At 59.5% G+C, this 24,821-nt stretch overlaps 2 protein-coding genes and 1 long non-coding RNA gene across 8 annotated transcripts in view; 2 read left to right on the top strand and 1 right to left on the bottom strand.

The window, feature by feature from the left end:
* Window positions 1-3,859, top strand: part of PRR7 (proline rich 7, synaptic) — an 11,673-nt gene extending 7,814 nt beyond the window's left edge. For 2 of the 3 annotated variants that reach the window (XM_033180011.1, XM_033180013.1), the window contains exons 2-3: window positions 2,044-2,715; window positions 2,929-3,859. In XM_033180011.1, the coding sequence (XP_033035902.1) occupies window positions 2,283-2,715; window positions 2,929-3,326 (831 nt within the window). In that variant the 5' untranslated portion in view covers window positions 2,044-2,282 and the 3' untranslated portion in view covers window positions 3,327-3,859. Of the gene's footprint in view, window positions 1-1,146; window positions 1,232-2,043; window positions 2,716-2,928 lie in introns of all 3 variants that reach the window. The other variant, XM_033180012.1, reaches the window with a different exon arrangement.
* Window positions 3,789-20,762, bottom strand: DBN1 (drebrin 1). 4 transcript variants are annotated; one of them, XM_033180007.1, is made up of 15 exons: window positions 20,116-20,255; window positions 15,941-15,996; window positions 15,207-15,319; window positions 14,960-15,034; window positions 14,699-14,845; window positions 14,473-14,550; window positions 14,130-14,281; window positions 13,990-14,053; window positions 7,831-7,890; window positions 7,620-7,743; window positions 6,794-6,931; window positions 6,289-6,459; window positions 5,258-5,907; window positions 4,814-4,916; window positions 3,789-4,662 (listed from the first exon to the last, which is right to left on the bottom strand). In XM_033180007.1, exons 1-15 carry the CDS (start codon window positions 20,184-20,186, stop codon window positions 4,592-4,594), a joined length of 2,073 nt encoding a protein of 690 aa, XP_033035898.1. In that variant the 5' UTR covers window positions 20,187-20,255; the 3' UTR covers window positions 3,789-4,591. The 4 variants fall into 4 exon arrangements, with proteins under 4 accessions (XP_033035898.1, XP_033035900.1, XP_033035899.1 ...); XM_033180009.1 differs by lacking the exon at window positions 20,116-20,255 and adding an exon at window positions 19,799-20,033; XM_033180006.1 differs by lacking the exon at window positions 20,116-20,255 and adding an exon at window positions 20,458-20,762 and having other exon boundaries at window positions 4,079-4,662.
* On the top strand, window positions 18,238-24,821 carry LOC117065330. The gene is made up of 4 exons (XR_004429890.1): window positions 18,238-18,536; window positions 19,201-19,277; window positions 24,310-24,362; window positions 24,617-24,821. It is a non-coding gene; the product is annotated as an uncharacterized LOC117065330 (long non-coding RNA).

The following is a 24,821-nucleotide window of genomic DNA, read 5'->3' as shown; positions in this document are numbered from 1 at the left end:
TAAACCTGGAGCTACCATTACATCCCCCCTTCATCCTGTAGCTCTTTGTCATGCTGCTATTCCACAGCAGCGTCGGGCTGGTGATCAGGCATGCCAGGGCCCTGGTGGGAAGCGATGGGAATGCACATTTTGGCTGCTAGCTGGCCTGTCTGCCCAGTGCCCCCATGGCTGCCACTTACATCTGGCTTATCACATAGGGAGTGTTTTGACAGAGTTTGGATTCAGACTCAGGCTAAATCCTAGCTCCTCCCCTTCTGAGCTGTGTGACCTGGGGCAAGTCATTTCCCTCTCTGAGCCTATCTCCCTGTCTATCAAATGGGCACAACCAGCATGGACAAGGTGGTATTGAGAGGATTCTGTGTGGTCCTTGAAAGGTATTTCTAATTCAGCTAAACCCCATCACCTCCAGCCCCAGAGTTACCTTTTCTGACCCGGAGCTGTTCCTGCCTGGCAGGCCAGGGGGACCTCTAGTTAGTGCCAGTTTCCTCAGAGCATTCCTGATGGCTCAGGAAAAGAATAACAGATGTAATTAACTCCCAGTGACTGGCAGCATCGTGTTTTTATCTGGGCTGCGTCACCATGGCAGCCTCATGGCAGGGTTGTCGAGGGGGCGGGCAGAGCTATGGTTCCTGCCATTGTCTGTTCTGGAACGCAGGCCCAGGAGAAGGGGACCGGCACAGGCACCAAGTGGCACGTGGCTGAAGGCAGCCATGGAGTCAGAGGCCATCTGGGGAGAAGTGTGGGGTGGCCCATGGCCTGGCTTCCCCCCAGCTTGGGGCTCAGGCTCCCTGTGGCTCTCAAAGCAGAGTGTGTGTGTGCCTTGGGTGTGCTGAGGGTAGGAGGGTCTGTGGGGCTCCTGGAAGAGGCCCACAAAGTAGCCCAGGCAGCACTACCCCCCACCCCACCCAGGCTAGGGTTTTGTGGCCAGGCCTGGGTTCAAATTATGCTTCCACCACCTGCCATCTCCACAGCCAGTTTTCCCCAACTCCTCATCTGTAAAATAGGAATCATTCCAGTTACCCGAAGGCTTTCATTCAAACCCTTGTGTATAAGGCATTCAGGAAAGGCTCAGTTCTGTTCTGTGGGGGCGGTGAGCAGTCACCTGCCACCCTTCACTCAGAGTCAGGGCTCCTTCCTACTTCTTAGGGTGCAAGGTTCCCCCTCTCACCCGCGTTTGTGGAGAGGAGGAAGCGAAACTAGAGATGCCCATCTGGCGTGAGTGCAGGACCAGGTGGGTACGACAGACTAGCTTCCGACCCTCATCTACTTTTCCTCCCCTCCGCGAGAGGGAGAGGGAGACGGCGGCCTGGAGACAGAGGCAGAGCCAAGTGGGGCTGTGCAAGGGTAGGAGGCGGGGAAGCGGAGCTGGAGCCGGCAGGGCGCCTGGAGGAAAGGAAGAGAGAGACTGACTGGCCCACGCCCGGCGCAGCGCGCTAGGCGCAAAGGCAGGGCCTGTGGCACGCAGTACTGGCACGCATTACCAGTCGGAGCCACCCGCCTGAGCCCTACTACGGGAGCGGTGGAGACCTGGAGGGCGCAGTGCAGGTCCAGTTGTTCCGGGCTTTGGGCAGCCAGGGGCTACCAGGCGTCTGTACAGGGCGCCAGGTGGCTGTCTGTGGGGCTCCAGGAGATGTACCACCCTTTCCCCGCCACACAGCAACTGCGCCGAGACGCCTCTTCAGGGACCTGGTGTGCACAGGCTCCTGAAACCCTTTCGCAGCTGGGGTACCTTTGGCCCAGGGACTGTGGATGGCGAATCTCTCATCCGAGCTGGAGTCCGGCCTTCGCGCGTCCCCTGCTGGCCCGTCTCGGCTCCCCTCGGCGCCCGGGCTCCGCGGCGGCGGCCGGGCTCAGATCGGGGAAACCCTACCGGGGAAGCCTCGAGGCGTGACGTCACCGTCCTCGGTGACGTCACCGGCCCCCCGGGGAGCGCGGGGTTCCCACCGAGAAGGCTTTCCCCGGACTGCGCAGGGCGCGGGCGAGGGCCGGGAAGTCGTTGGGGGCCGCGGCGCGCCTTCACTGCGCCCCGTGTCTGCCCCACAGGTCCCGCGCGGCCCCGGGTGAGGCACGCCCGCGCGCCCGCCGGCGCCATGGGAAGGAGCGGGCGCCGCTGCTGTCCCCCGCCGGCGCGCGCACGACTTGAGACCTGCCACGGGCAGCCCCCGGCCGCGGGTCCCCGAGTGACGCTGGCGGCACCTGAGAGTGTGGCGCGGGCCCGGGGCCACGCAGAGGAGCCCAGTGTCCAGTGAAGCGGCTGAGGACCCGCCGCCCGTGCCGCCGCCATGGTGATGTCCCAGGGCACCTACACGTTCCTCACGTGCTTCGCCGGCTTTTGGCTCATCTGGGGTCTCATCGTCCTGCTCTGCTGCTTCTGCAGCTTCCTGCGCCGCCGCCTCAAACGGCGCCAGGAGGAGCGACTGCGCGAGCAGAACCTGCGCGCCCTAGAGCTGGAGCCCCTCGAACTCGAGGGCAGTCTGGCCGGGAGCCCCCCGGGCCTGGCGCCGCCGCAGCCACCGCCGCACCGCAGTCGCCTGGAGGCGCCGGCGCACGCGCACTCGCATCCGCACGTGCACGTGCACCCGCTGCTGCACCACGGGCCCGCGCAGCCGCACGCGCACCCGCATCCACACCCACACCCGCACCACCACGCGCTCCCGCACCCGCCGCCTCCGCACTTGTCGGTGCCGCCACGGCCCTGGAGCTACCCGCGCCAAGGTGAGTACCGACCTCCGCTAGGGGGCGATCCGGGCCGCCGGGAGTGGGCGGGCGTTGGAGGGCTAGCTGCTTACCCGCGGGGTTTCCACCCGCAGCCTCCGGGAGAACACGGGCAGCGGCGGGCTGGGGATGGGGCTGGAGTTGGGGCTGGGGCCTCTGCGAGAGGCTGGGAACCGGCGGCCTCACCCCCTCCGACCACCTCCCACTCCGCAGCGGAATCGGACATGTCCAAGCCACCGTGTTACGAAGAGGCGGTGCTGATGGCTGAGCCGCCGCCGCCCTACAGCGAGGTGCTCACGGACACGCGCGGCCTCTACCGCAAGATCGTCACGCCCTTCCTGAGCCGCCGCGACAGCGCGGAAAAACAGGAGCAGCCGCCTCCCAGCTACAAGCCGCTCTTCCTGGACCGGGGCTACACCTCCGCGCTGCACCTGCCCAGCGCCCCTCGGCCCGCGCCGCCCTGCCCAGCCCTCTGCCTGCAGGCCGACCGTGGCCGCCGGGTCTTCCCCAGCTGGACCGACTCAGAGCTCAGCAGCCGCGAGCCACTGGAGCACGGGGCTTGGCGTCTGCCGGTCTCCATCCCCTTGTTCGGGAGGACTACAGCCGTATAGAAGGGCGCCCGGCGCCCCGGGCCCCACCGGCGGACTCCTGGCCTGACTGCGGGGCTTTTTAAATGCTTCCCTGGACTGCGGGGAGGGGCGGGGGGAGGGAGGGATTTCTTATCCCGTTTGTTACATTTTGAGGATAATAAAGGTGTGTGATCTGGTTTGGTACAAGCGGAGGGTGCACCCGCTGCTTTCGCCCAGGGTTCTGGTGACCAGACAAGCCGGGACCTTGGCAGGAAGGACCCTGAACGTGCGTTTCCGCCACAATAGAGCCTAAGAGTACAGAACTGAGATCAACCTTCTCAGTTCCAGGCGGCTTCCCCTGGGAGCCTCAGCCCCCAGCACCGGCCCCCCTGCCCCGGCGGGTCTTGGAATTAGGGTGAGTACGCCCCCTAGTGGCAAGGAGGTGCTGCGGCCTCGGAGGTGGGAAGAGTTGGGAACCTGGGTCAGGGCAGGCGGCAGCCCAAAGGGATCTGGATTTCTTTATTAACAGACATGAGCACGACCCGTTACAGAAGTTTGTGCTTTCCAAAAAAAAACAGTTACTGAACGTGAAAAAGTAACCCAAGGAAAGAGGAAGGAGTTGGGGAGGGGCCACCAAAGCCCCTGGGCCCCATCCATAGCCCTGACCTGAACCGCGCCTAGGGCCTCCAGCCTGGGACCTGCCCAGCAGGAGGGGGGGGGGCAGCCGAGGGGCCCCAGCTGGGCCTGCTACTTCCTTTGGGCCAGACAAGAAGGGGTCAAAAGAAGGGCGGGGAGGGGGTCCCAGGGAGCCAGAGCCCACGAGCCATTTATTGCCATGTTTTAAAATTCGTGCAAAATATCTGAAGCCCTGGACAGAGAATACAAAGTGATATTTTTCCAAGAAACATAAAACTAGGAAAAGAGGTGGGAGACACTTTCCCACCAGAACTCCCCCAACGCCAGGCCCCAAGCAGGGTGAGGCCTCCACCCCGGCCAGCTGAGCAGGGAGGACTAAGAGCTACAATCTGGACCAGGGAAGGAGGGGTGGAATTTGCAACAGCGTCTCAACTACCAACGGGAGGAAAACCAGTCAACTGTACAAGTCTCCTATCAACTTTTAAAAAAAAGAGAAAAGCTGTAAAAGTCAGGCCCTGTGGGTAGGGAAGCGGCCAAGTCCCCAGCCAGGGCCGGAATCCAGAGTGGGTGCCAGGCGGAGCTGCTGCGAATGCAGGCACGGCGGGCCGTCTGGCCAGAGGCCGATGCAGGTGGGCGGCCTTGGCAAGGGTAGCCTAGGGTTGGCGCCACCACTAATCACCACCCTCGAAGCCCTCCTCCTCTTCTGGAACTGGGTCTGCATCCCAGCATGTGATGTCGATTTCTGAGGCGTTAGAAAGGGAGAGGAGTTAAGGACCTAGCAGACCCACACTTGTGTCCCCAGCTTCTGTGAGCGGTGGGTAGTGGTGGGGTAGCTACCCACACTCAAATCCTCCCACACCCAAATTCCTCCCCATCATCCAGCCCAGTACTACCTGGAGGCTTGTTGTAGAACACAGGAGGCGGAGCCTTGGCACAGAGCTCTTCCGATTGGGCAAACTCCTCCTCCTGTGATTGACTGAAGTACCCCTCACTGGCCTGCAGGCGAAAGCATTAGGTCCCTTGGCCCCACTCAGCCGGACTGGGGCTTACCTATCAGGCCTGAGCCTGTTTCCCCAGCAACCAATGACTCCATCAGTGGTTGCCAGGGAAACGCGGATGCCTGCCTTGGGAACAAAAGCAGAGCTGGCCCACGGGGGGGGGGGGGGGGGTGGGGGGGGGATGGGGGGGGTGAGGGGGGGGGGTGGGATGGACTTCCCCTCCAATAATGTGGGTCACAGAGAAAGGGGGTACTGGTGCAAGCATGAGGAATGCAGGGCCAGCACCCTGCTCAGCCCCCACTCCCTCCCATCCCTCCCACCAGGCAGTCCCTGCCGCACCTGGGTCCCCTCCTTCTGGGTGGTCTCGCCATTGGTTAGCAGGTGGGGCTCTGGCTCTTGCTCTTGCTCCAGCTCCTCAAGGGCTGAGGGCAGAGTTGGGGTCTGGGGGGCAGCCAAGGGCTCCCCTTCTACTTCCTCTGGGTCACAGAAGGTGGCTGGCGGCTCAGGCAGCTCATCAAAGTTGAGAAGGGTGGCACAGCCTTCGCCTGCTGGCGGCAGTGGCTCCGGAGCCACCTCGTCCAGCAGGGGCACCTCTGCCAGGGTGACCTCAGTACCCGAGGGTGGCGTGGGGGCCCTGGGCTCACCCTGGAGTGTGGAGGCCCCTTCCCCATTGCCAGGCCATAGGTCAATGAGGCTGGTGGCAGTGGGGGGTACATTGTTGGCAACAGTGGTGTCCGCAGTGGCAGTGTCGGTTTCAATGGCGTCAGCTGCATCGTGGACCTCGGTGGCGTTGGCTGTGGCAGGCTCCACAGGAGCAGCCAGGACAGCCTGCTCTGCAGACTCCATGAACATCAAGTCCTCTGCAGGGCTGCCTGGCCCCCGGGGAGGCACCTGTGCCTGAGGGGGCTCCTCCGTGGGGCCAGCCCAGGCCTGAGGGGCTGCTGCTCTGGTCTCCTCACTGTCCAGGATGGGGCTGGGCTCCTGGGTCTCTGTCACAGCACAGGCAGAGGAGACATGCAACTGGCTCCCCTGGGGGAGGATGGAGACCCTGCCCACCCACTAAGGAGTGAGAGAGCTGGGGACTTCCATGCAGGTGGCCCACTGCCCCCTTACCCAGTGACCCCCGTGACTTTAAGCCCCTTGGCAGCTCTGGGAAGGCCCGATTCCCACTTGAGAGGGCAGGTGCTAAGCTTTAGAGAGGGCAGGTCTGACTGTACACCAGGGCTCCTCCCCCAGCAGCCGCCTCCAGGGCAATGCAGTCTTGGTGATGGGTGGCCCAGATCCCTGGAGAACGGTTACCATGGCAACCTGGGGCTCCCAGCCAAGGACTGACGATGGGAGGCCTGGTGCAGGTAGGATCCCTCTCTCACCTTGGGCTGGTGGGGGTGGCGGTGGCAGCGGTGGAGGCGGCGAGGATGTGACCTCATCCAGGGCCCGCTCTATCTGCTCAGCGACAGGGGTGGAGGCGGTGCTGGAGTCAGACGGGCTCCGCGTGGGGATGGGAGTGGGCGCCATCCTCCGGTGGCTGTCCAGGTGGCTGCCTGTGGAACAAACCCCAGGTGGGTCAGTGTGGGCGGGGGAGCGGGGTGAGACAGGATTGTCCTCCTTGGGGCCTGGCCAGCACCTCCTCTCTGGAGTCTGGGTGGGGGCTGGGAGCTCCCCAGCCCCTGCAGGGGCCAGACTACAGCTCCAGACCCTGTAAGCTAGGCCCCTGGGGGCCAGTGCCCCACAAGGCCAGGGGCAAGAGGCAGGCAGTGCCTGCCCTGGGGACAAACGCCAGAGATCAGCGGTCAGGCTGGGGGAGTGAGGGCGGGGGGCTGCTGGGAAGCGGGGCCCTCCTTACCACCCCCGCCGAGGCCTGGGGCTGCTACCTACATGGGAGGGAGGAAGAGAGGTTTGGGGTGCGGTGACAGGTGATATAGGGAAAGGGAGTCCGTGGAGGGGAGGAGGAGGAAGAGGAGGAGGAGGAAGGCCCACTGTCCGATGCCTTTATGAAAGGGCAGTACGGACGACCTGCCGAGAGAGACAGACAGAGAAAGAGACAGAGGACAAGAGAGGGTCAGTCTCCCCCACCCCTGCCCGAGGCCTCTCCCGCCCCCAGGGCTGGCCCTGGATGTCCAAGCTGCCTTCAGCCAGGGGCACACTCAGCCAAGCCAGCCACAGCCTCACACCAGCCCCAGATACACAGCCAGCCTGGGAGCAGTACAGCGGGCAGGGCCTGTGGCGGGACCCCAGCACAGGGCAAGCACACTCAGACCAGCAGACAGGGCAGGGAAGAGCTTCAGGGGAGGCAGAAGCAGCACAGTGAGAAGCGCAAGGGGGACACCTGGGTGCAAGCTCCAGGAGGCTCACTCAGGCCGGACACAAGAGCCCAGCCCGCATGCATCCCGGCATTCCAGGCCAGGCCTAATTCACCCCAGCTGAGCTGCTCCCCACGGCCAGCGCTGTGCCTCAGCCCATGCCAGAGCTACCCCACAGGCCCTAGCACTCCCCACTGTTCAGCCACAAGTGACTTCACCACCATCCCTGGCCCTTCTTGGGGTCCTGCCACCTGGGAAGTGGTGGGCGGATGCACGCTGGATGAAGGTCTCGCCTTCTCCAAGGGTTCCTTGGGCAAGGCTTCCCTTCCAAGAGAGTCCCAGAGAGGCTCAGGGCCGTGACCTAAGGAGTGGGGCCAGGTGGGGGTGAGGCCTAGGACTACCTGGTCGATGGTTGAAGGGCGAGGGCACATCACAGCTGCCCGCAGAGGCCGATGCGACTCTTTCCTGCTGCTTGAAGAACTCCCGTGGGTTGTCAGGTCGCTGGGCAATAATGGCTGCTGCCTCCTGAGGGCACAAGGAAAAGGTTGGGACTGGGCCAGGCAAGCTGAGGTAGCCCTGTCCGCCTCACCTGGCTGGTGCCCCAGCTCTCACCTCCACCTCCGACTCTGACTTCTTCATGTGAGTCTCTTCCTCCTCATCCCGATGGTCACCCTAGAAACCAAAGGGACAGTGTCTGGTGCACCTACCCCCACAGGGGCTCCTGGCCTTCTTTTTTACTGTATTTTATTTATTTATTTTGTTTTTAAGACAGGTTCTCGCCCTGTCACCCAGGCTGGAGAGCAGTGGTGCAATCGCAGCTCACTGCAGCCTCTGCCTCCTGGGCTCAAGCAATCCTCCCACCTCAGCCTCCCGAGTAGCTGGGACTACAAGTGTGCACCACCATGCCCGGCTAATTTTAATTTTTTTGTAGAGATGGGGTCTCCCTATGTTGCCCAGGCTGGTCTCAACAAACTTCTAGGCTGAAGGGATCCTCCTGCCTTGGCCTGCCAAAGAGTTGGGATGGATTAGTCATGAGCCACCAGTGCCCAGCCTTCTGGCCTTCTTTTTTTTTTTTTTTTTTTTTTGAGACGGAGTCTTGCTCTGTCACCCAGGCTGGAGTGCAGTGGCCGGATCTCAGCTCACTGCAAGCTCCGCCTCCCGGGTTCACACCATTCTCCTGCCTCAGCCTCCCGAGTAGCTGGGACTACAGGCGCCGCCACCTCGCCTGGCTAGTTTTTTGTATTTTTAGTAGAGACGGGGTTTCACCGTGTTAGCCAGGATGGTCTCGATCTCCTGACCTTGTGATCCGCCCGTCTCGGCCTCCCAAAGTGCTGGGATTACAGGCTTGAGCCACCACGCCCGGCTGCCTTCTGGCCTTCTTACAGCCCTCATGCTTCTTTCACAGTCTGGCAGGAAGGGTCTCAGAGGTGGTACCTCTGCCCCGTCAAACTGAGTCACACAGTCCCTCTCTTCCCTCAGGACCCTCAGCGACCTGATCTCTGACCTGCCAGGCCTCTGGGCACCAGGATCACGCACCCGCTTGCTCATCCCCATATCTAAGCAAGTGCCTAGGGCCATCCAGGAGTGCGCCTTGTTTTGCAGATAACTTTTCTCAGACCTCCTACCCCAGCGGTGGGGCCACCATGCTGCCAATGTTGCTGCCTGAACCGTGGCATCACGGCCTAGCCTTCGTCACTGCTACCCGCCTTATTTGCTCTCCATAGGCCCTGAAAGAACCTTTCCAAAATGCGGATCAGACCATGATTTTTCTGAGCTTAAAATCCCTCAGGGGTTCCCATGAGCCACAGCAAGCACTGGCTAAATATGACCCACAGACGGCTTTCGTTTTGCTGGTATGATATTTTTAAACCATGTTAATTAGTTGCCACCACTTAAAAACCAGGAACTTTCATACTGAAATCAGGCTCCCAGTTTCTCTTGAGGTGCCAGAGCCCTGGCGACATCACCTGCAAGCTCCAGAGCAGCCATCACCGGGACCTCGCCGCAGCTCCCTTAAGAGAAGTGTGTGCCGCCCGCTTGCCCCCGGCCCCACCATCGCCTGCTGGCTTCACCTGCCCACTGCACGCGCTGTTTTGGGTAGGCAGGGCCCTCGCTTGGCCTACGTCCCCCACCCCTGCCTGACCTAGCCATCACCTCTCTAATACCACCCCCTGCCGGCCCCCACCCCACGGCGCCCACATACTGTGAGATGTAGACATCAAGTCCTCAGCACGACACAGTCAGTTCCCAGAACAGGCACACCCTTTCCCACCTCCAAGCCTCAGCACGGGAGATTAGCCCCTCTCCCAAATGCCTGCTCCCGACCCAGGGGCCAGGCCCTCTGGTTTCCAGCTGCAGCATGACCACTGCTTCCTGGGGAAGAAGTCCCTGGCTTGTTCAGGTCATTTTCTCCTCTGGGTCCCCACAGGGTGCTCCTGGCTTCCACCACGATGACACCACATCCTTAAGTTCCCATTTCCGGAGGCACCTCCCTCTCAGCTGTGAGCGACACAGGATGAGGACTGGGGTCTCCGGGTGGATGGCCAGTACAAGGCGGGCGCATGTTTGCTCAACTGCACTCATACACCTAAGGCTTCTTAGTCAGTGTCCCCTGCTGCTCAGGTGGCAGCTTGGACAGGAGGGGCTGCTAAGTTGGTGAAGTCCCAGGGCAGCCCTGTTTTTGAGCCTATAATCTAGAATTTTAACTTATCTGTCAAGGGCACTGGGAGAAGGGCCCTTTGCAGTATCCCACCTCAGGAGGGCTGTCACCTCAACGATAACTTTGTGACTCCCAGAATGAAGTCTAAACTCCTCCTCTGCCCTTGCTCCCCTTTCCCAATCAAATTTCCCCCACTCCTCAGCCCACGGAGTTCCAGACAGCCCAGGCTCTTCGCCTTCCCATGAGCCTGTGTCCCACCAGCCTTTGCTGCTCTGCCCCTTGCCTGCTGTAATCTCACTTGGTTCCTCTGCCTTGTTCAAAGTAAGGACCAGGGGTAGCTACCACAAAGGCTTTGTTTGTTTGTTTGAGATGGAGTCTTACTCTGTTGCCCAGGCTGCAGTGCAGTGGCACGATCTCAGCTCACTGCAAGCTCCGCCTCCCGGGTTCACGTCATTCTCCTGCCTCAGCCTCCTGAGTAGCTGGGACTACAGGCACCCGCCACCGCGCCCGGCTAATTTCTTGTATTTTTTAGTAGAGACGGGGTTTCACCGTATTAGCCAGGATGGTCTTGATCTCATGACCTGGTGATCCACCCACCTCGGCCTCCCAAAGTGCTGGGATTACAGGCGTGAGCCACCACGCCTGACTCACCACAAAGGCTTTAACTACCAATCATGTGAACAACACTGAAACAAGCAAGGCCCAGAGGGAGGAGAGAGACCAACACACTAACCACACAGGTCAAAGCCACTGCTGTGCCTAAAGCATTTTCAGATACACGGGAGCTCCCCTGCAGGCCAGGCAAAAAGGGAACCCAGATATGGCACACAATTCGTAACAGGGGAGAGAAAGCAGACAGCTCCTTAAGCCAAGAGAAAGCATTTTATAGTGCTAAATCCCAAAGTCTCTCACACGTGCCCTTCCTTAGAGAACCTGAAGTTGCAAGGGAACCACACTGACCTGCTAGAATGTCCACTGTCACTCTCAGGTGAACTATACTTGAAGGGCCAGATGGGGCTATAAAATAATGGTAAGCTCCTTTAGACTTTACCTGAAATGTTGATAACTGGTGAAAATAAATCAGCTCAGGGGGTTCACAACACTATTCTGTCTACCTGCATGTGTGTACGTTTGAAATGTTAGCATAAAAATAAACTTCATCGGGGCCGGGTGCGGTGCACTTTGGGAGGCCAAGGTAGGAGGATCACCTGAGGTCAGGAGTTTGAGACCAGCCTGGCCAACGTGGTGAAAACCCATCTCTACTAAAAATACAAAAATTACCCAGGCGTGGTGGCGGGCGCCTGTAATCCCAGCTACTTGGGAGACTGAGGCAGAATCGCTTGAACCCAGGAGGCAGAGGTTGCAGTGAGCTGAGATAGCACCACTGTACTTCAGCCTGGGGGACAAGGGTGGGACTTCATCTCAAAAATAAATAAATAAATAAAAATAAAATTAAAAAAATAAATAAACTTTATCGGGCAGGGCACAGTGGCTCACGCCTGTAATTCCAGGAATTCAGGAGGCTGAGGCAGGCGGATCACGAGGTCAGGAGTTTGAGACCAGCCCGACCAACACGGTGAAACCCTGTCTCTACCAAAAGTACAAAAATTAGCTGAGCATGGAGGTGGCGGGCGCCTGTAGTCCCAGCTACTCAGGAGGCTGAGGCAAGAGAATCGCTTGAACCCAGGAGGCAGAGGTTGCAGTGAGCTGAGATTGTGCCACTGCACTCCAGCCTGGGCGACAGAGCAAGACTCCGTCTCAAAAAAAATTTAAAAACAATAAATAAATAAACTTGACTGGGCACAGTGGCTCACGCCTGTAGTCCCAGCACTTTGGGAGGCCGAGGAGGGTGGATCACGAGGACAAGAGATCGAGACTATCCTGGTCAATATGGTGAAGCCCCGTCTCTACTAAAAAAGAAAAAAAGAAAAAAAAAAAAAGTAAACTTTTTTTTTTCTACAGAAAAAAAAAAAAAAGAGTAAACTTTATCCGCCGGGTGCAGTGGCTCATGCCTGTAATCCCAGCACTTTGTGAGGCCGAGGTGGATCACCTGAGGTCAGGAGTTCGAGATCAGCCTGGCCAACAAGGTGAAACCCCATTTCTACTAAAAATACAAAAATTAGCCGGGCATGGTGGTGGGTGCCTGTAATCCCAGCTACTTGGGAGGCTGAGGCAGGAAAATCACTTAAACCTGGGAGGCAGGCCAGGCGCAGTGGCTCATGCCTGTAATCCCAGCACTTTCGGTGGCTGAGGCAGGTGGGTCACAAGGTCAGGAGATCGAGACCATCCTGGCTAACACAGTGAAACCCTGTCTCTACTAAAAATACAAAAAAATTAGCCAGGCATGGTGGCAGGTGACTGTAGTCCCAGCTACTTGGAGGCTGAGGCAGGAGAATGGTGTGAACCTTGGAGGCGGAGCTTGCAGTGAGCTGAGATCGCACCACTACACTCCACCTGGGCAATACAGCGATACTCCATCTCAAAAAATAAATAAATAAATAACCCTCACTCTGAAAGGATAAAAAATTGTGGTATATCCATACAATGGAATATGATTCAGCCTTCAAAAGGAAGGAAATTCTGACGCATGCTACAACATGGATGAACCTTAAGGACATCATGCTAAGTGAAATATGCCACATGCACAAGGCCAAACACTGTGTGATTCCACTGATAGGCGGTCTCCAGCATAGTCAACTTCATAGAGACAGAATGTGGAATGGTGGCTGCCAGGAGCTGGCCAGTGGGGAGGGGCAGAATTTGTGTTTAATGAACAGGGGTGGTGGTTATCCAACCATGGGAACGAATTTAATGCCCCTTCATGAAATGCAGATTTTAAAATGACTGAAATGGTACATTTTATGTATTTTGCCACAATTAAAGCAAATACATGTGGCCGGGCACAGTGGCTCATGCCTGTAATCCCAGCACTTTGGGAGGCCGAGGCAGGCAGATCAACTAAGATCAGGAGTTCAAGACTAGCCTGGCCAACATGGTGAAACCCTGTCTCTACAAAAACACAAAAATTAGCTGGGCATGATGGTGTGCGCCTGTAATCCCAGCTACTCAGGAGGCTGAGGGAGAGAATTGCTTGAACCCAGGAGGCGGAGGTTGCAGTGAGCCAAGATCATGCCACTGCATTCCATCCTAGGTGACAGAGTGAGAGTCCATCTCAAAAAAAAAAACAAAACAAAAAAACAAAACAAAACATGAATCAGCTTATGAAAATAAGATCTTACCCAGCTTGTTCTCCACCATGTTCTGTATATGGCAGGTGGCAAGTGTGTGTTGAATGAATGACTGAGAATGGAGCTTACCAGCCAGCCACACATCGTCCCCATCCCATCCAAGGGCCAATGTGACTGGAGTGATTTAATGCTGGTGCCTGCAGGACTGTCTTGCCTCCTCTCTCTCAGCCTCCTGTGGGTGACTCTGGAGCCCATTTCAGTCCCCACAGCCCTGCATCTGCCTATCACAGTCCCAGTCCAGATGAGTATCAACCCACCTCCCTTCCTGAACTGAGCCACGCTCAGTACTGAATGACATTAGCTATTTCCAAAATACTAAATTCAAAGCATGAAGATGTGACTCTGCTGTAATTTTCAGGGACCAATCCACAGGACCTACACGCAATTCCCAATGTCTGGAGATTCAGATGGGACCCCTGGAACAAAGAGACTGCTCCCAAGGAGACGCAGCACACTGGCTACGGATGCTCAGCACTGGCCCAGGCTCCCCCATGCCGCCTGCCTCACTCCCGTGGCGGGACCAGGCCTGGTGGCCCCTCAGAGTGCAGGAACAGTGTCTAATCTGCCGAGAGACCCCGGGGGAAGGGAGGGGGAGCCTGGTCAGTGAGGGTCTGGGTCTAGATGGATTTTCTCTTCCAATCTAGAGCACAAGCTTCTCCAAAGTAGTCTTTTTCCACAGCCAGAGGCCAGAGCCCCATGTGATGAGGTGCCAGGCCTGATGCTCCATGGCACCCTGTGCCCATGCAGGTCCCCAGAACAGCCACCACTGTCTCCCAGCCACTGATCTGCCCACAAGGCCCAGGAACACAGGGACCATTCTCACTTCCCTGACCCAGAGACCGGGAGCCTTGGCCAAGAACTTACAAAGATAGACTGCTCCTTCAACCGCCTCTTGGCCTCTTCCGCTTCTAAAGTCTGCTGTTTCCTCCTGCAACGATAAGCAGCCGGCACCCGTCAGGGTGCGCCTGAGGGGTCCTGGAGCGCTGCCGGGCGGGCGGGCTCACCTGTGCTCCTCAATCTGCTGCTCCCGCTCCCGGTAGCGCCGCTCACGCTCCTCTTGCTCCTGCCGCTCCTGCTCCATCCGCTCCTGCTCAAACCTGAGCCTCTCATCCAGGGCCTTCTTCCTCTCTTCCTCCTTCCGCAGCTCTTCTTCCTTCTGCGAGCCCCAGTGTGAGCAAGGGTAGGCCCTGAGCCTGGGCGCCTGAACCCTGTCCCTCCGGCCCCTTCCTACCCATGGCTGGGGGTAGGGCATGTGGCATGGGCCATGCCACTGCAGTGAGGGACTCAGACCTGCCCCATGGGGTCCACGAGGGGCGGCTCAGCCAGGCCAGGCTCAGGGTTCCATACCTTGGCCTGTTCCCAGAACTGCTCTCGGTTAATCCGCTTCATTTCCACAGCTGCATCTGTCTTCTGGTAGGTGGTGCCCTGCGGTGTCGAAGGACCCAGCATGGGCAGGCTGAATGCCCCAGGAGCCCCCCACACCTAAAGGGTGAGGGCTAAGAGGGACCGGGCAGGCCAGACTCGAGCACCAGGCCACGCAGGCAGAGCCCACGGGTGCCAAACACACACTAACCACGGGCTCTGCGTTCTCATCCTCTCGCAGCCGCAGCCGGTGCAGCACGGGGCTGGAGAGCCGCGCTAGCCCGTTGGAGAGCCGCTGCCCGATGGCACCCGCGTCTATGTCTTCCACGCTGCTGGCATTCACGATCACATCGACGCCCTTCCACAAGAAGATGGCAGTGCTCAGGTGGCACCACCCTCCCGCCATCACCACCCCAGCACACAGACCCTGGTGGCTGTCCCCACCCCTAAGAGCCCCGGCCCCGACACACACCTGGAAGAACTCAGCCACCTTAGCCACATGGCTGGCACAAGCGCACTTGCGGGCATCAGGCACATCTTCACCCACCTGCAAAGTACCCAGCAAAACGGCGGTCGGGAAAGGATAAGGGGGGGCCCTACATGATAGGGTGCATCTTCCCCGGAACTGGTGGGGTTCCCTCTCCACGGGTGTCAGAGGGCCGATGGGAAGGGCGACTGCTCTGGGCCTTCGGCTCCCTTCCCCAGCCCCGGTCGCATACCCAGTTGATGAGCACGTATTTTGGAAGAGCAGCTTGGGAGTCCTTGACACTGCAGAAGCCGTACATCACCTTCTGGTTCTCAAAGTGTCCCGAAAGCTCCTGCAAGCCCCCTTCTGGGGTAACCAGGAGAGTGTCAGGTCTCTCTGCCTCCTAAACCCTTCTCAAAAAGAGCCTGGAACTCAAAGGAAAGACTCCACCAGGGCTCCACAGGCCCCCCCAGGGGTCTTCTGGTCTCCGGGATCTGTGGGCCCCAGTTTGGTGTTGGTATGTGTGGGGGCGGCGGTGCACAGGGATGTAGCTTTGCCTATGACTCCTGCAGGCCCTGATTTGGGGTAGGACTGAGGAAGTGTTTGTTCTTCATACTCAGGTCTCATTCTTCACACATCATCATGTCTCACCAGGTGCCAGTACCCAGAGGCACAATCAAGCCTTCTGGCTCTGGGGAAGGCGGTGAATAGGGCCCTTCCCCCAAAGTGTCCCAGCTGTGTGGCTTTAGGCAAGTCACTTTCCCTGTTGGAGGCTTAGCCTCATAAATCCAACATTCAACAAGACTCCAAGCTTCCTCCCCACCCTGGGGACCCAGGGATGACTGGAGGAAGGACATCAGCCAAATCCAGGCAAGTGTGGGGCTGCAGGGTGCAGGCGGGGAGGTGGCCTACAGTCAGGTGGGTGGGGAAGAAAACAACCGGAGGAGGGGGTGGAGAGGAAGGCGAAGGAATGGCTGGAATTCCTACCTCCTGATGCTGCAAGCTTGAGGTCATCCGAGCCATCCTCATACGTGTACAGAGCCCTGGGGAGAGGGAGGGGTGGCTGTCAAACTGTCAGGGCCCAGGTAGCCAATTCTGGGTGGGGACGGCTCTGGGGAGGGATAGGGGACATGGAGGGGGTAGGACAGGAACAGGGAGGGCTCCTGCTGTAGCCATGACAACAGGGCCAGTCATTGGTTCAGGCGGGAGCCCAGCAGGGTGCCGCTGGAGGCCGGGGTCAGGTGGGGCACAGGCAGTGAGGGGAGAAATTGCTGGCTGGTCGAGCTCAGTGCGCAGCATCCCGGCCCTGGCCCTGGCAGCCTACAACCAGTGGAGCGGGTGTGTGATGGAGATTCCAAGGCGACGGTTCCTTGGTTACTGTTCCCTGGCTACCACAATCCTCATCCCCCATTGGCTAGTGCCAGGAACTTACCTGGCACATGCCTTGGTCCCCGCTGCCCCTCCCCCGGGGAGGGAGGAGGAGAAGTGAGAACCTGGTGCTCCTACAGCTCTGGGCATCCCCCGGTAACCATGGCAACCCTGCAATTGGCACACGACTGGCCCACCCCAACTGCATTCTCCTTGAACACAAAGGACCCTGGGGACCCGCCCTCAGCCTCAATCTCCGCCTCTCTGAAATGGGGATGAGGTCACTGCAGTCACTCTCGCCCAGACTCTGGCCCCAGGGTGGCCATGCGTGAGCTCCAGGCCTTCCAGCCCCTAGGCTGCCTCAGCCCTGGCTGAGGCCTCCTGAGACTGCTGGCCTTTCCTTCCACCTGAGCTTCAACAGAAAGCTGACCTGGTGGCCTTCCTCCTCCTCCCTAGCTTTGTGTGCCCTGGCTCCTTCTGATAGGCTGTGGTGACAGAGCATCCATTTCACGGAAGGGAATGCAAAGATGCCTCCCCCATCACCCCATGCAGGCCCAGGCTGAGGACCTTCTGGGAGGGAGGAGAGCCGGGCCTAGGAGGAAGGGCCTTGTCCCTGAGGTTTGAAAGGGCTCAACTCCTTCTCCAAACTCCTATTCCCAGGTGCCAAGGCAGGAGGCTGGGGCTGTGAGGAGGGGAGGCAGTAAGGGAGGGCAAGGGGGAAGAGAAAGAGGAGGGGAGAAGCAGAGGGAGAAACAGGGAGAGGAGGAAAAAGAGAAAGGACAGAAGTGAAGGGACAAAGGAGATGAAGGCAGGAGGGACGGAGGGGACATCTTAAGAGGTTGTGGCCAGGGCCAAATGGCCCCAGCCCCTCCCCTTCCTGAATTCCCCACTTCCTACCTCCAGGAAGGAACACAGGTGGGCTGGGGGGCTGGGAGCTCCTGGTCCAACTGTTCCCCCAGCTCCGGCCTGACCCTGACAGCTGCTCCCAGTGCAGCTGGCCCACCACCTGTCCTGCTGCCCTAACCCACCACGGGAACAAAGGGCCCTGAGAGAAGCACGCTCTGTCCTTCTCCATGCACAGATGAGAAACTGAGGCAGAGACCAGGGACCCTAGTTCCTAGAGACTGCTCTAGATATCAAGCCTCCCTGAGAGGACCTGTCTTGGCCTGCCCAGGCTCCCTGGGGCGCCTTCCATCCTCAGCCCCTGCCTACCCACCTCCGGCCACCTTTTCCTGCTCAAGCGACAGCCCTTCTCCAGCAGAAACCATACCCCAGTTCAAACCCTCCAGCTTGCCTTTCCATCAGACTGCCCTGTCCACACCGCAGACTTGGGCCACACTGGACGGCTCCCTGACCCAAGCAGGGTTCTGGACAGGGCTCACCCTGGAGCCTCTGCCTATGTTGTTCTCTTCACATGGAAGGCAAGACCTGCTCCTCTGCCCCACGCTTATTCCCAGTGGAATCCTTCCGTTCTTCAGAGCCCAGTGCTGGCTGCTGGCCCCCAGCAGCCTCCCCTGAGGTGCCCCTCCCAGAGCACCCACCACATCCCAGCAGGAATACAAAGACCAGTGCTTCTCAAACACATCAGAGGCATCCCAAGCCTGGTGGTGCACCAGGCGGAAGCTGGTGAAACCACAGGGAATCAGGATGGGGTAGGGAACCAGGCATCTACACATCTCACCAGCTCCAACTCCTGGAGACAGACACTGCCCCCAACTGTAAGCCTCATGAAGGCAGGAACGCTGACTCAGTCAATCAGCACATCCTACTCTCTGGGTCCTGGGGTCCAGCACACCGCATACCGTAAGTATGTGTGATATTGACACCAACTTAGAAGCCATCTAGCCAGAGAAACTGAACCAGTGTGAGATGGGAGCTGGAATGTGGCAGTTCCAGAGACCCTGGGGTGAGCTGGGGTGGGGGGCTGAGGGCAAGTGGACCCCTCAGGACCATCACTCTCAGGATGGTGGTGCTAGAAAGGCCTTCAGTATCTGAGGTAGGGCTGGGCCCAATCCCTTTTCTTTCCAAGAGGACCAGGAACTTGTGTATGATCACAGTGAGTCATATCACAACCAGGACAACAGCGGCCCCTCCCACTATACAACCTCATTTCCTGGGTCCCCTGCTCCCTGTGCCAGAGTAGTGGTCCGCTTCAGAGGCCCTGCCACCTAGAAGCGAACTCCCCCCCCAACCACCCCTCCCCATTGGAAGCAAGGTAAGCGGGGGCAGACAGCAATTTACCCAAGACACCCCTCCCTCTGGACCTATGTGCAGGGTCTGCCTCTGAGTCTTCAGACCTTACTGCACCCCTGGTTCCATGCTGGGCACTGGGTATTCATATCCTCTTGTGCAGAAAGTGATCCTCACATCCCTTTTTCAAAATGTGATCTGGGCCCGTAGTGAACGAATATGTGCATGTGTGCATCTGTGTGTCCCACACACAACCCAGATGGGGGGTGACGCACACCAGTGATGAATAACTCGCTTTGGCCACATGGATACTGCTGGGGTGGGGGGGGCAGGCCTCTGTTGAGCAGGATGTTGAGCAACAGGGGCTCTGTGGCCCTGGCAATAGGCCACCAGGGCTCTGCTTTTAGGAGAAAATGGGGTGGTGGTAGACAACACCCCTCCAGACTGGAGGGTGAAGGAGGTGTTCTGGGGTGAGCTGTGCCTCTCCCCAGGCGGGGCCTTACCCCGAAGCCAGCTCCTACACCAGGCCAAGCCGGCCACTTGCCCAGAGCTCCTCCCATGATCTCAGCCCCCCCTGGGGCAGGGCTAGGACAATGGGTGGGCCGAGTGCCTGCTGAGTCTGTGCTGGCCTCTCCTGTGACTGACCTGCAGGACATGAGAGCTTGTCTCTCTCACGTCCATCCCTCCAGGCCTGGCTGCTGGCCAGTGCTGCAGTACCATGCCATGGATGCCCAGCCATCTCATCCTCTCCTCCAGGAGCCCCCAGGTCAGAGTCTCCACCTGACTGCCCACCCAGTGGTGGGTGAGACCAGCCTAAGCGGGGTCCCTCAGACCCGCCCTCCTCTTTGCCTCAGTTTCCTCAAGAAGAGCCTGTTCCCATCTGCCAGCAGGGAGAGGAGGCCTAGGAACCAGATGGGCACCTTCCCCAAGAGTATTACGGGGTGGGGTGGGGAGGAAGAGGATTCCAGGATGGGGCAGTGAGGAACCCCTCCGTTTCTTTTTTCCGCCGCCAGCCCCAGAGCAGGTGGTCCATCCCCTCCCCCAGCTCAAGGGGGAGACAATAGTTGAGGGGCGGGGAGAGGGGCGGCCCAGCTCCTCCCCCATCAGGGACCGAGGGCCCGTGGATCTGTTCACCCCTTCAGCCCTCTTTGGGGGCTCCCTCCACACTTGTTCTCCAGAGGACTTCCTCCCAGGGACCTCAGCTGGCGCCCTAGACAGGCAGCTCGGTGCCCCCCAGCCAGGTGCCTAGTCCCCGCAGTCCCCTTCAGGTAGGGGAGGAGAGCTCACCCCTGCCACCTCCGCGACCCGCGGCGGTAAGGGAGTCACTTCGCGGTCGCCATGTGGCAGCAAACATCCTTCCACCTCACTCCAGCCCAGGTTTCCGGGGGGAGGGCGGCCCACTCCGAGAGGCCCCCGGTGGGCGGGGCGCCCGGCCCCCAGCCCGCTCCGCTCCTCCCCCGCCCTCGCTTTCCTTTGTGCTGTGGCCGGGCCGGGATGAACCGGGCAGACTGCGCTGGCTCCGCTAGCTCGGTCCCCGCCCCGTCCCCGCCCGGACCTCGCCCGCTCGAAGGTGGCGAAGGTGCCCTTGGCCGCCCCGTGCACACCTGTCCCCCGGGCCCGGGGGGTAGGGTGGGGGATGGGCTCCCGCAGGGCCACGCGGCCCTGGGCCCCACATCGGGACCCCGCGCCTCTGGGCCGCGTCCGGCCGCCGCTCCCACCGCGCGCCTGGGGCCGCCTCCGGCCACTTGGGGCCCGGCAGTGCCCCGCCTGGCCCGCCGGCCCCTCCCCCGGCGCGCACAAAGGCAGCCCCTCCCGGCCCTCCCGGCCCGCTGCACCATTTCGGGGTCCCCCTCCCTTCCCGGCGGCGGGGCGGCGGGGCGGGAGAGAAACAAAGGCGCGGCGGCGGCGCGGGGACAAAGGGCCGGGGGCGGGGGCGGGGGGCTCACCAGTCGGCCGCACTCTCCTCTCGGATCACCTCCTCGTACGCCGCCAGCAGCTCCAGGCGGTGGCCGCTGAAGCTGACGCCGGCCATGCTTCGGGCCGGACCGGGCCGAACGGACAGACGCGCGGACGGACGGGCGGACGGAGGAGGAGGGAGGGAAAGAGGGAGTCGCAGCCGCCGCCTCGGAGCCTCTGCAGCGTCGCGAGCCGAGCGAGCCAGCGGCCGGGGGAGGGGAGCCGGCCGGCGGGGGGCGGGGGGCGCTGGCTCCGCCCGGCTCGCTCCCTCCGCTCGCTCGGTCCTAGCGCCGCCCCGGCCCGGCCCAGGGGGAGGCCCGCCCCCCCTTCCCGGCCTGCCCCGGGCGGCCCCGCGCCCCTCACCCGCCGCCCCTGCGCTCCGCTCCGGGGCCAGCCCCACCCACGTCCCGAACCCTCACCTGCCCCGTCCGTAACCTCGGCGCTAGCCCTCCTTCCAGCCCCGAACCCAGCCCCGTCCCCACCTCCCCACGCCCACCCCCCGTCCCAATCCGGTCCCGCCCCGCCCATTGCTTCATTGATCTCCATTCCTGGTGCGTCCCACCCCATGTTAAACCCATTTTCATCCCAACCCAGGTCACACACCAGCCCACCCCTGGCCCGTCTCCTCTGAGAGGTCCATGCCTAGTCTATCCCATCATATCCACTGCCATCTGCATCCCACCCTCAAATCCAACCCAGTTCCTTTCCCATCCCAGCTTCAGCCCCATGCTTAGCACTTCCCCCCCAACATTTCTCACGGCAACCTCTTCAGTCCAGCCCATCCCAGTCTCATCCTGATCCCAGTTCCCAATTCCCAATCACAGTCCCCCATCTCGGCTCTATGACCAGTTATTCCAGGCCATTCTCAGCCCCTACCCGGCTCATTATCCCTCCATTCCAGGCCTCTCCTCCCCTCCAAGCCTGTGCCCTCTGAGATGGGGCTAGCTAGGAAATCCTTTGCGTTCTCTCCCAAGCCTCAGGCATCCCAGAGGAGTCCCAAGTAGAGTACCGGAAGCAGCATCTAACCCCAGACTCCCAGGGCAGGGCTCCTGCAAGGACGCTCAGGGCCAGCCTCTTGGCACCTTTATCTTCTAAAACTCTAAGCACAGAAGGGGAGGGGGCCTCAGAAAAGTCTCCTGCAAGGGAGTGGACACCATGCCAGGGCCTCTCAGAACTCCGTTCCTTGCTGGGTTAGGACCATGAAACCGTCCACAGTGCTCAGTGGACCACAGCAAAGTCTCCAACCTCGACCTCCCTGAGCAAACTTCACCTGGTCCCATCCGCACCAGGAGGAGGAGGTGGTTCTAGCCGGGCCTCCGAGTTCTGCATTGGGTAACTGGCTATGCCAAGAGGAGAGCAGTGCTGCCTATGTGGCAGTGGTTCCTGGTGCTCTGGAGTTGGAAGAACCCTCTTAAAACTCAAAATGTGCCCGGGCGCGGTGGCTCAAGCCTGTAATCCCAGCACTTTGGGAGGCCGAGACGAGCGGATCACGAGGTCAGGAGTTCGAGACCATCCTGGCTAACACGGTGAAACCCCGTCTCTACTGAAAAATACAAAAAGCTAGCCGGGCGAGGTGGCTGGCGCCTGTAGTCCCAGCTACTCAGGAGGCTGAGGCAGGAGAATGGCGTAAACCCGGGAGGCGGAGCTTGCAGTGAGCTGAGATCCCGCCACTGCACTCCAGCCGGGGCGACAGAGTAAGACTCCGTCTCAAAAAAAAAAAAAAAAAAAAACTCAAAATGTTCACAGTCCCTGCCTTGGGAAGTCAGTGCCCACTATGTCTAGGGACCACTGGCCGTGGCAGTTTCTTTTTTTTTTTTTTTTTTTTTTTTTTTTGAGACGGAGTCTCACTCTGTCGCCCAGGCTGGAGTGCAGTGGCCGGATCTCAGCTCACTGCAAGCCCCACCTCCCGGGTTCACGCCATTCTCCTGCCTCAGCCTCCCGAGTAGCTGGGACTACAGGCGCCCGCCACCTCACCCGGCTAGTTTTTTGTATTTTTCAGTAGAGACGGGGTTTCACCGTGTTAGCCAGGATGGTCTCGATCTCCTGACCTCGTGATCCGCCCGTCTCGGCCTCCCAAAGTGCTGGGATTACAGGCTTGAGCCACCGAGCCCTGGCCGTGGCAGTTTCTCCATGGCCCCCACTAGAGTGAGGCCCAGGCAGGGAGAGACCCAGGCCCTGTGCCCTAGACTAACTGGCCAGTAGGTGTGGTTGGCATGCAGTGGGGATCCCTAAGGGAGTGGGTGACACAGGGTGGGAAAAGGAAGTGGGGGGAGCCATGGGGGACAGGGCTTCAGCCATCCCCCACCCTGAGGCATGAAGAGCAGAATTCTGGGGAGGAGGGAGCCAGGGAGGGGCAGACAGATGGCTGGCCATGAGCATCTGTGGCCTCAGCCTCTTCCAACTTCCTTTGACTTGTCCTAGCTCACAGCTCCTCACCAACCCCTCCATCCCCCCACCCCCCAGCCTCCTGCACACTCAATTTTGCATCCAAAAAACAGAAGCCCTAAATGCATCTAAGCTCTTCCTTCCTCAAATTCCTGCCTCCCCACCAGCCACCTACAAACTCTCCAGCCACGCCCACTCTCACCTCTTGCCATCAACATTTTTAAATAAACTTTCTATTTTAGAACAGTGTTAGATTTACAGAAAAGTTACAAAGATAGTATAGAGAGTTCCCATACACCCTGCACTCAGTTTTCTCTATTTTCAGGGAAGCAAGGGTGTTCCCTGCTGGCATGCCCTAGAGCCCACTCCTCTGGTCTCTGCACCCATCACCCTTCCATGTTATCTTCATCCCCTCATTTCTATAGAATGCAGACAGACATCTGTCCTCTGTCTCCTCCTCCCTGCATTTTCTCTGGCACTGCTCTGGCCAAGGTCACCAGTGACCCCTGACTTGCCAAATTCAGTGGACCCATAGTTCTCAGTTGCCCTGACCAGGGGCGTGGGTGGCCACTGGTCACTGTTCTCTGAGAACCTGCCTCCTTTCAGCTGCCGTTGCCCCTGAGGCCCACACACTCAGCCTTGGTGGGTGGGCGGCTGGTGGGTTCCTCCCATCAGGACTTCGTGTCTGCCACCCCCAAACCGATCACCCTTCAAGTCGCTGACAGGTCGGTCTCTCCCACCCCCAGAGCATGAGCTCCCCACACACACACTGGGAGGCAGGGCCAATGACTTCAATGACTTCTGGATCCCCAGAGTGGAAAAGACGAGACAAGGGAGGACTGAGATCCAGAAATTGGGCCTTTGCTGTGTGACCTTGGCTGAAACACTTCCCCTCTCTGAGTTTCCTTTTGATAACCTGTTGTGAGAATACAATGGGCCTGGATGGAGGCTTAGAAAGGAGAACCCCCTCCCTTCCTCCTCATAGCCCCGCCCTCCTCCCTCCACCCCCACCTTCGTGTTCTGTGCTCCCCCACACCTCTCAGGGAAGGTTTTAGGGCTGAGGAGAGGCTGCAAGACTTTTTCAGCAAGAGCTGGTGGAGTCTCCTCTGGCCTCTTCCAACCTCTGCAAGATCCCACCAAGCACACATTCAGATTGCCCCTTGATCATCACAAAGCTCATGGCTCTCCCCAGGTATCTGCCCCTGGCGCTGGGCCAGCCACGTTCATTCACGTTAGCTCTGCTCCTGAGGAGTCTATTGCTAATAGTGTGACCTTGAGCTTGCTACCTGACCTATCTTGAATCACTCATCTTCAGCTATAATCTGGGGATGACAGTGATGGTACCTAACTCCTAGGGTCAGTTTGAGGATTTTCAAAAAGTATCTAGAAAGTGATTAAAATGGGAACAGTACATAGTAGGTGCTATCAATGTGCTGATTGTTATTATTATTTTACAGGTGGGAAAACCGAGGCCCAGAGAGTCAGTGACTTGCCCGGAGACACACAGCTGGTGAGTGGCAAAGTCTGAATGGGAACCCAGGTCTGTCCCAGGTCATTTCAGCACCCCACATACCCTCCCCACTTCCCCTTGTAGCACCCCTATTTCTGCATGCAGGGGTGAGGTGGGCTGGAGTCTGGTCAGAAGTTCCAGACGCTCCAGCTCTGAGGTCTGGGAGTGGAGTCAGGGGCAGGGCCCTGGGCATGAGGGGAGGAAGTGCCGTGGACATCCCTGCCAGGCCTGCTCCACATCCCATTTTCTGGCAGATTTTCCACTTTCAGCTCTAAACCGGAGTATGTCATCCAAGCCAGGAAGGGTCAGACCCAGTGACTACTTCAGAGACAGACACATGACCCAAGTTAGTCCAATGGGCATGGGCCCTGGGACTTTCGCTGGTGCCATTAAGAAAGGCTCCCTTGCGGCCAGGCGTGGTGGCTCACGCCTGTAATCCCAACACTTTGGGAGGCCGAG

Source organism: Trachypithecus francoisi, unplaced genomic scaffold, assembly GCF_009764315.1.
Source record: "Trachypithecus francoisi isolate TF-2019V2 unplaced genomic scaffold, Tfra_2.0 Lachesis_group2, whole genome shotgun sequence".
Classification (NCBI taxonomy): Eukaryota; Metazoa; Chordata; class Mammalia; order Primates; family Cercopithecidae; genus Trachypithecus; species Trachypithecus francoisi.
Note: the sequence above shows the minus strand (reverse complement) of the source record. Positions and strands in the feature narration are given on the sequence as shown.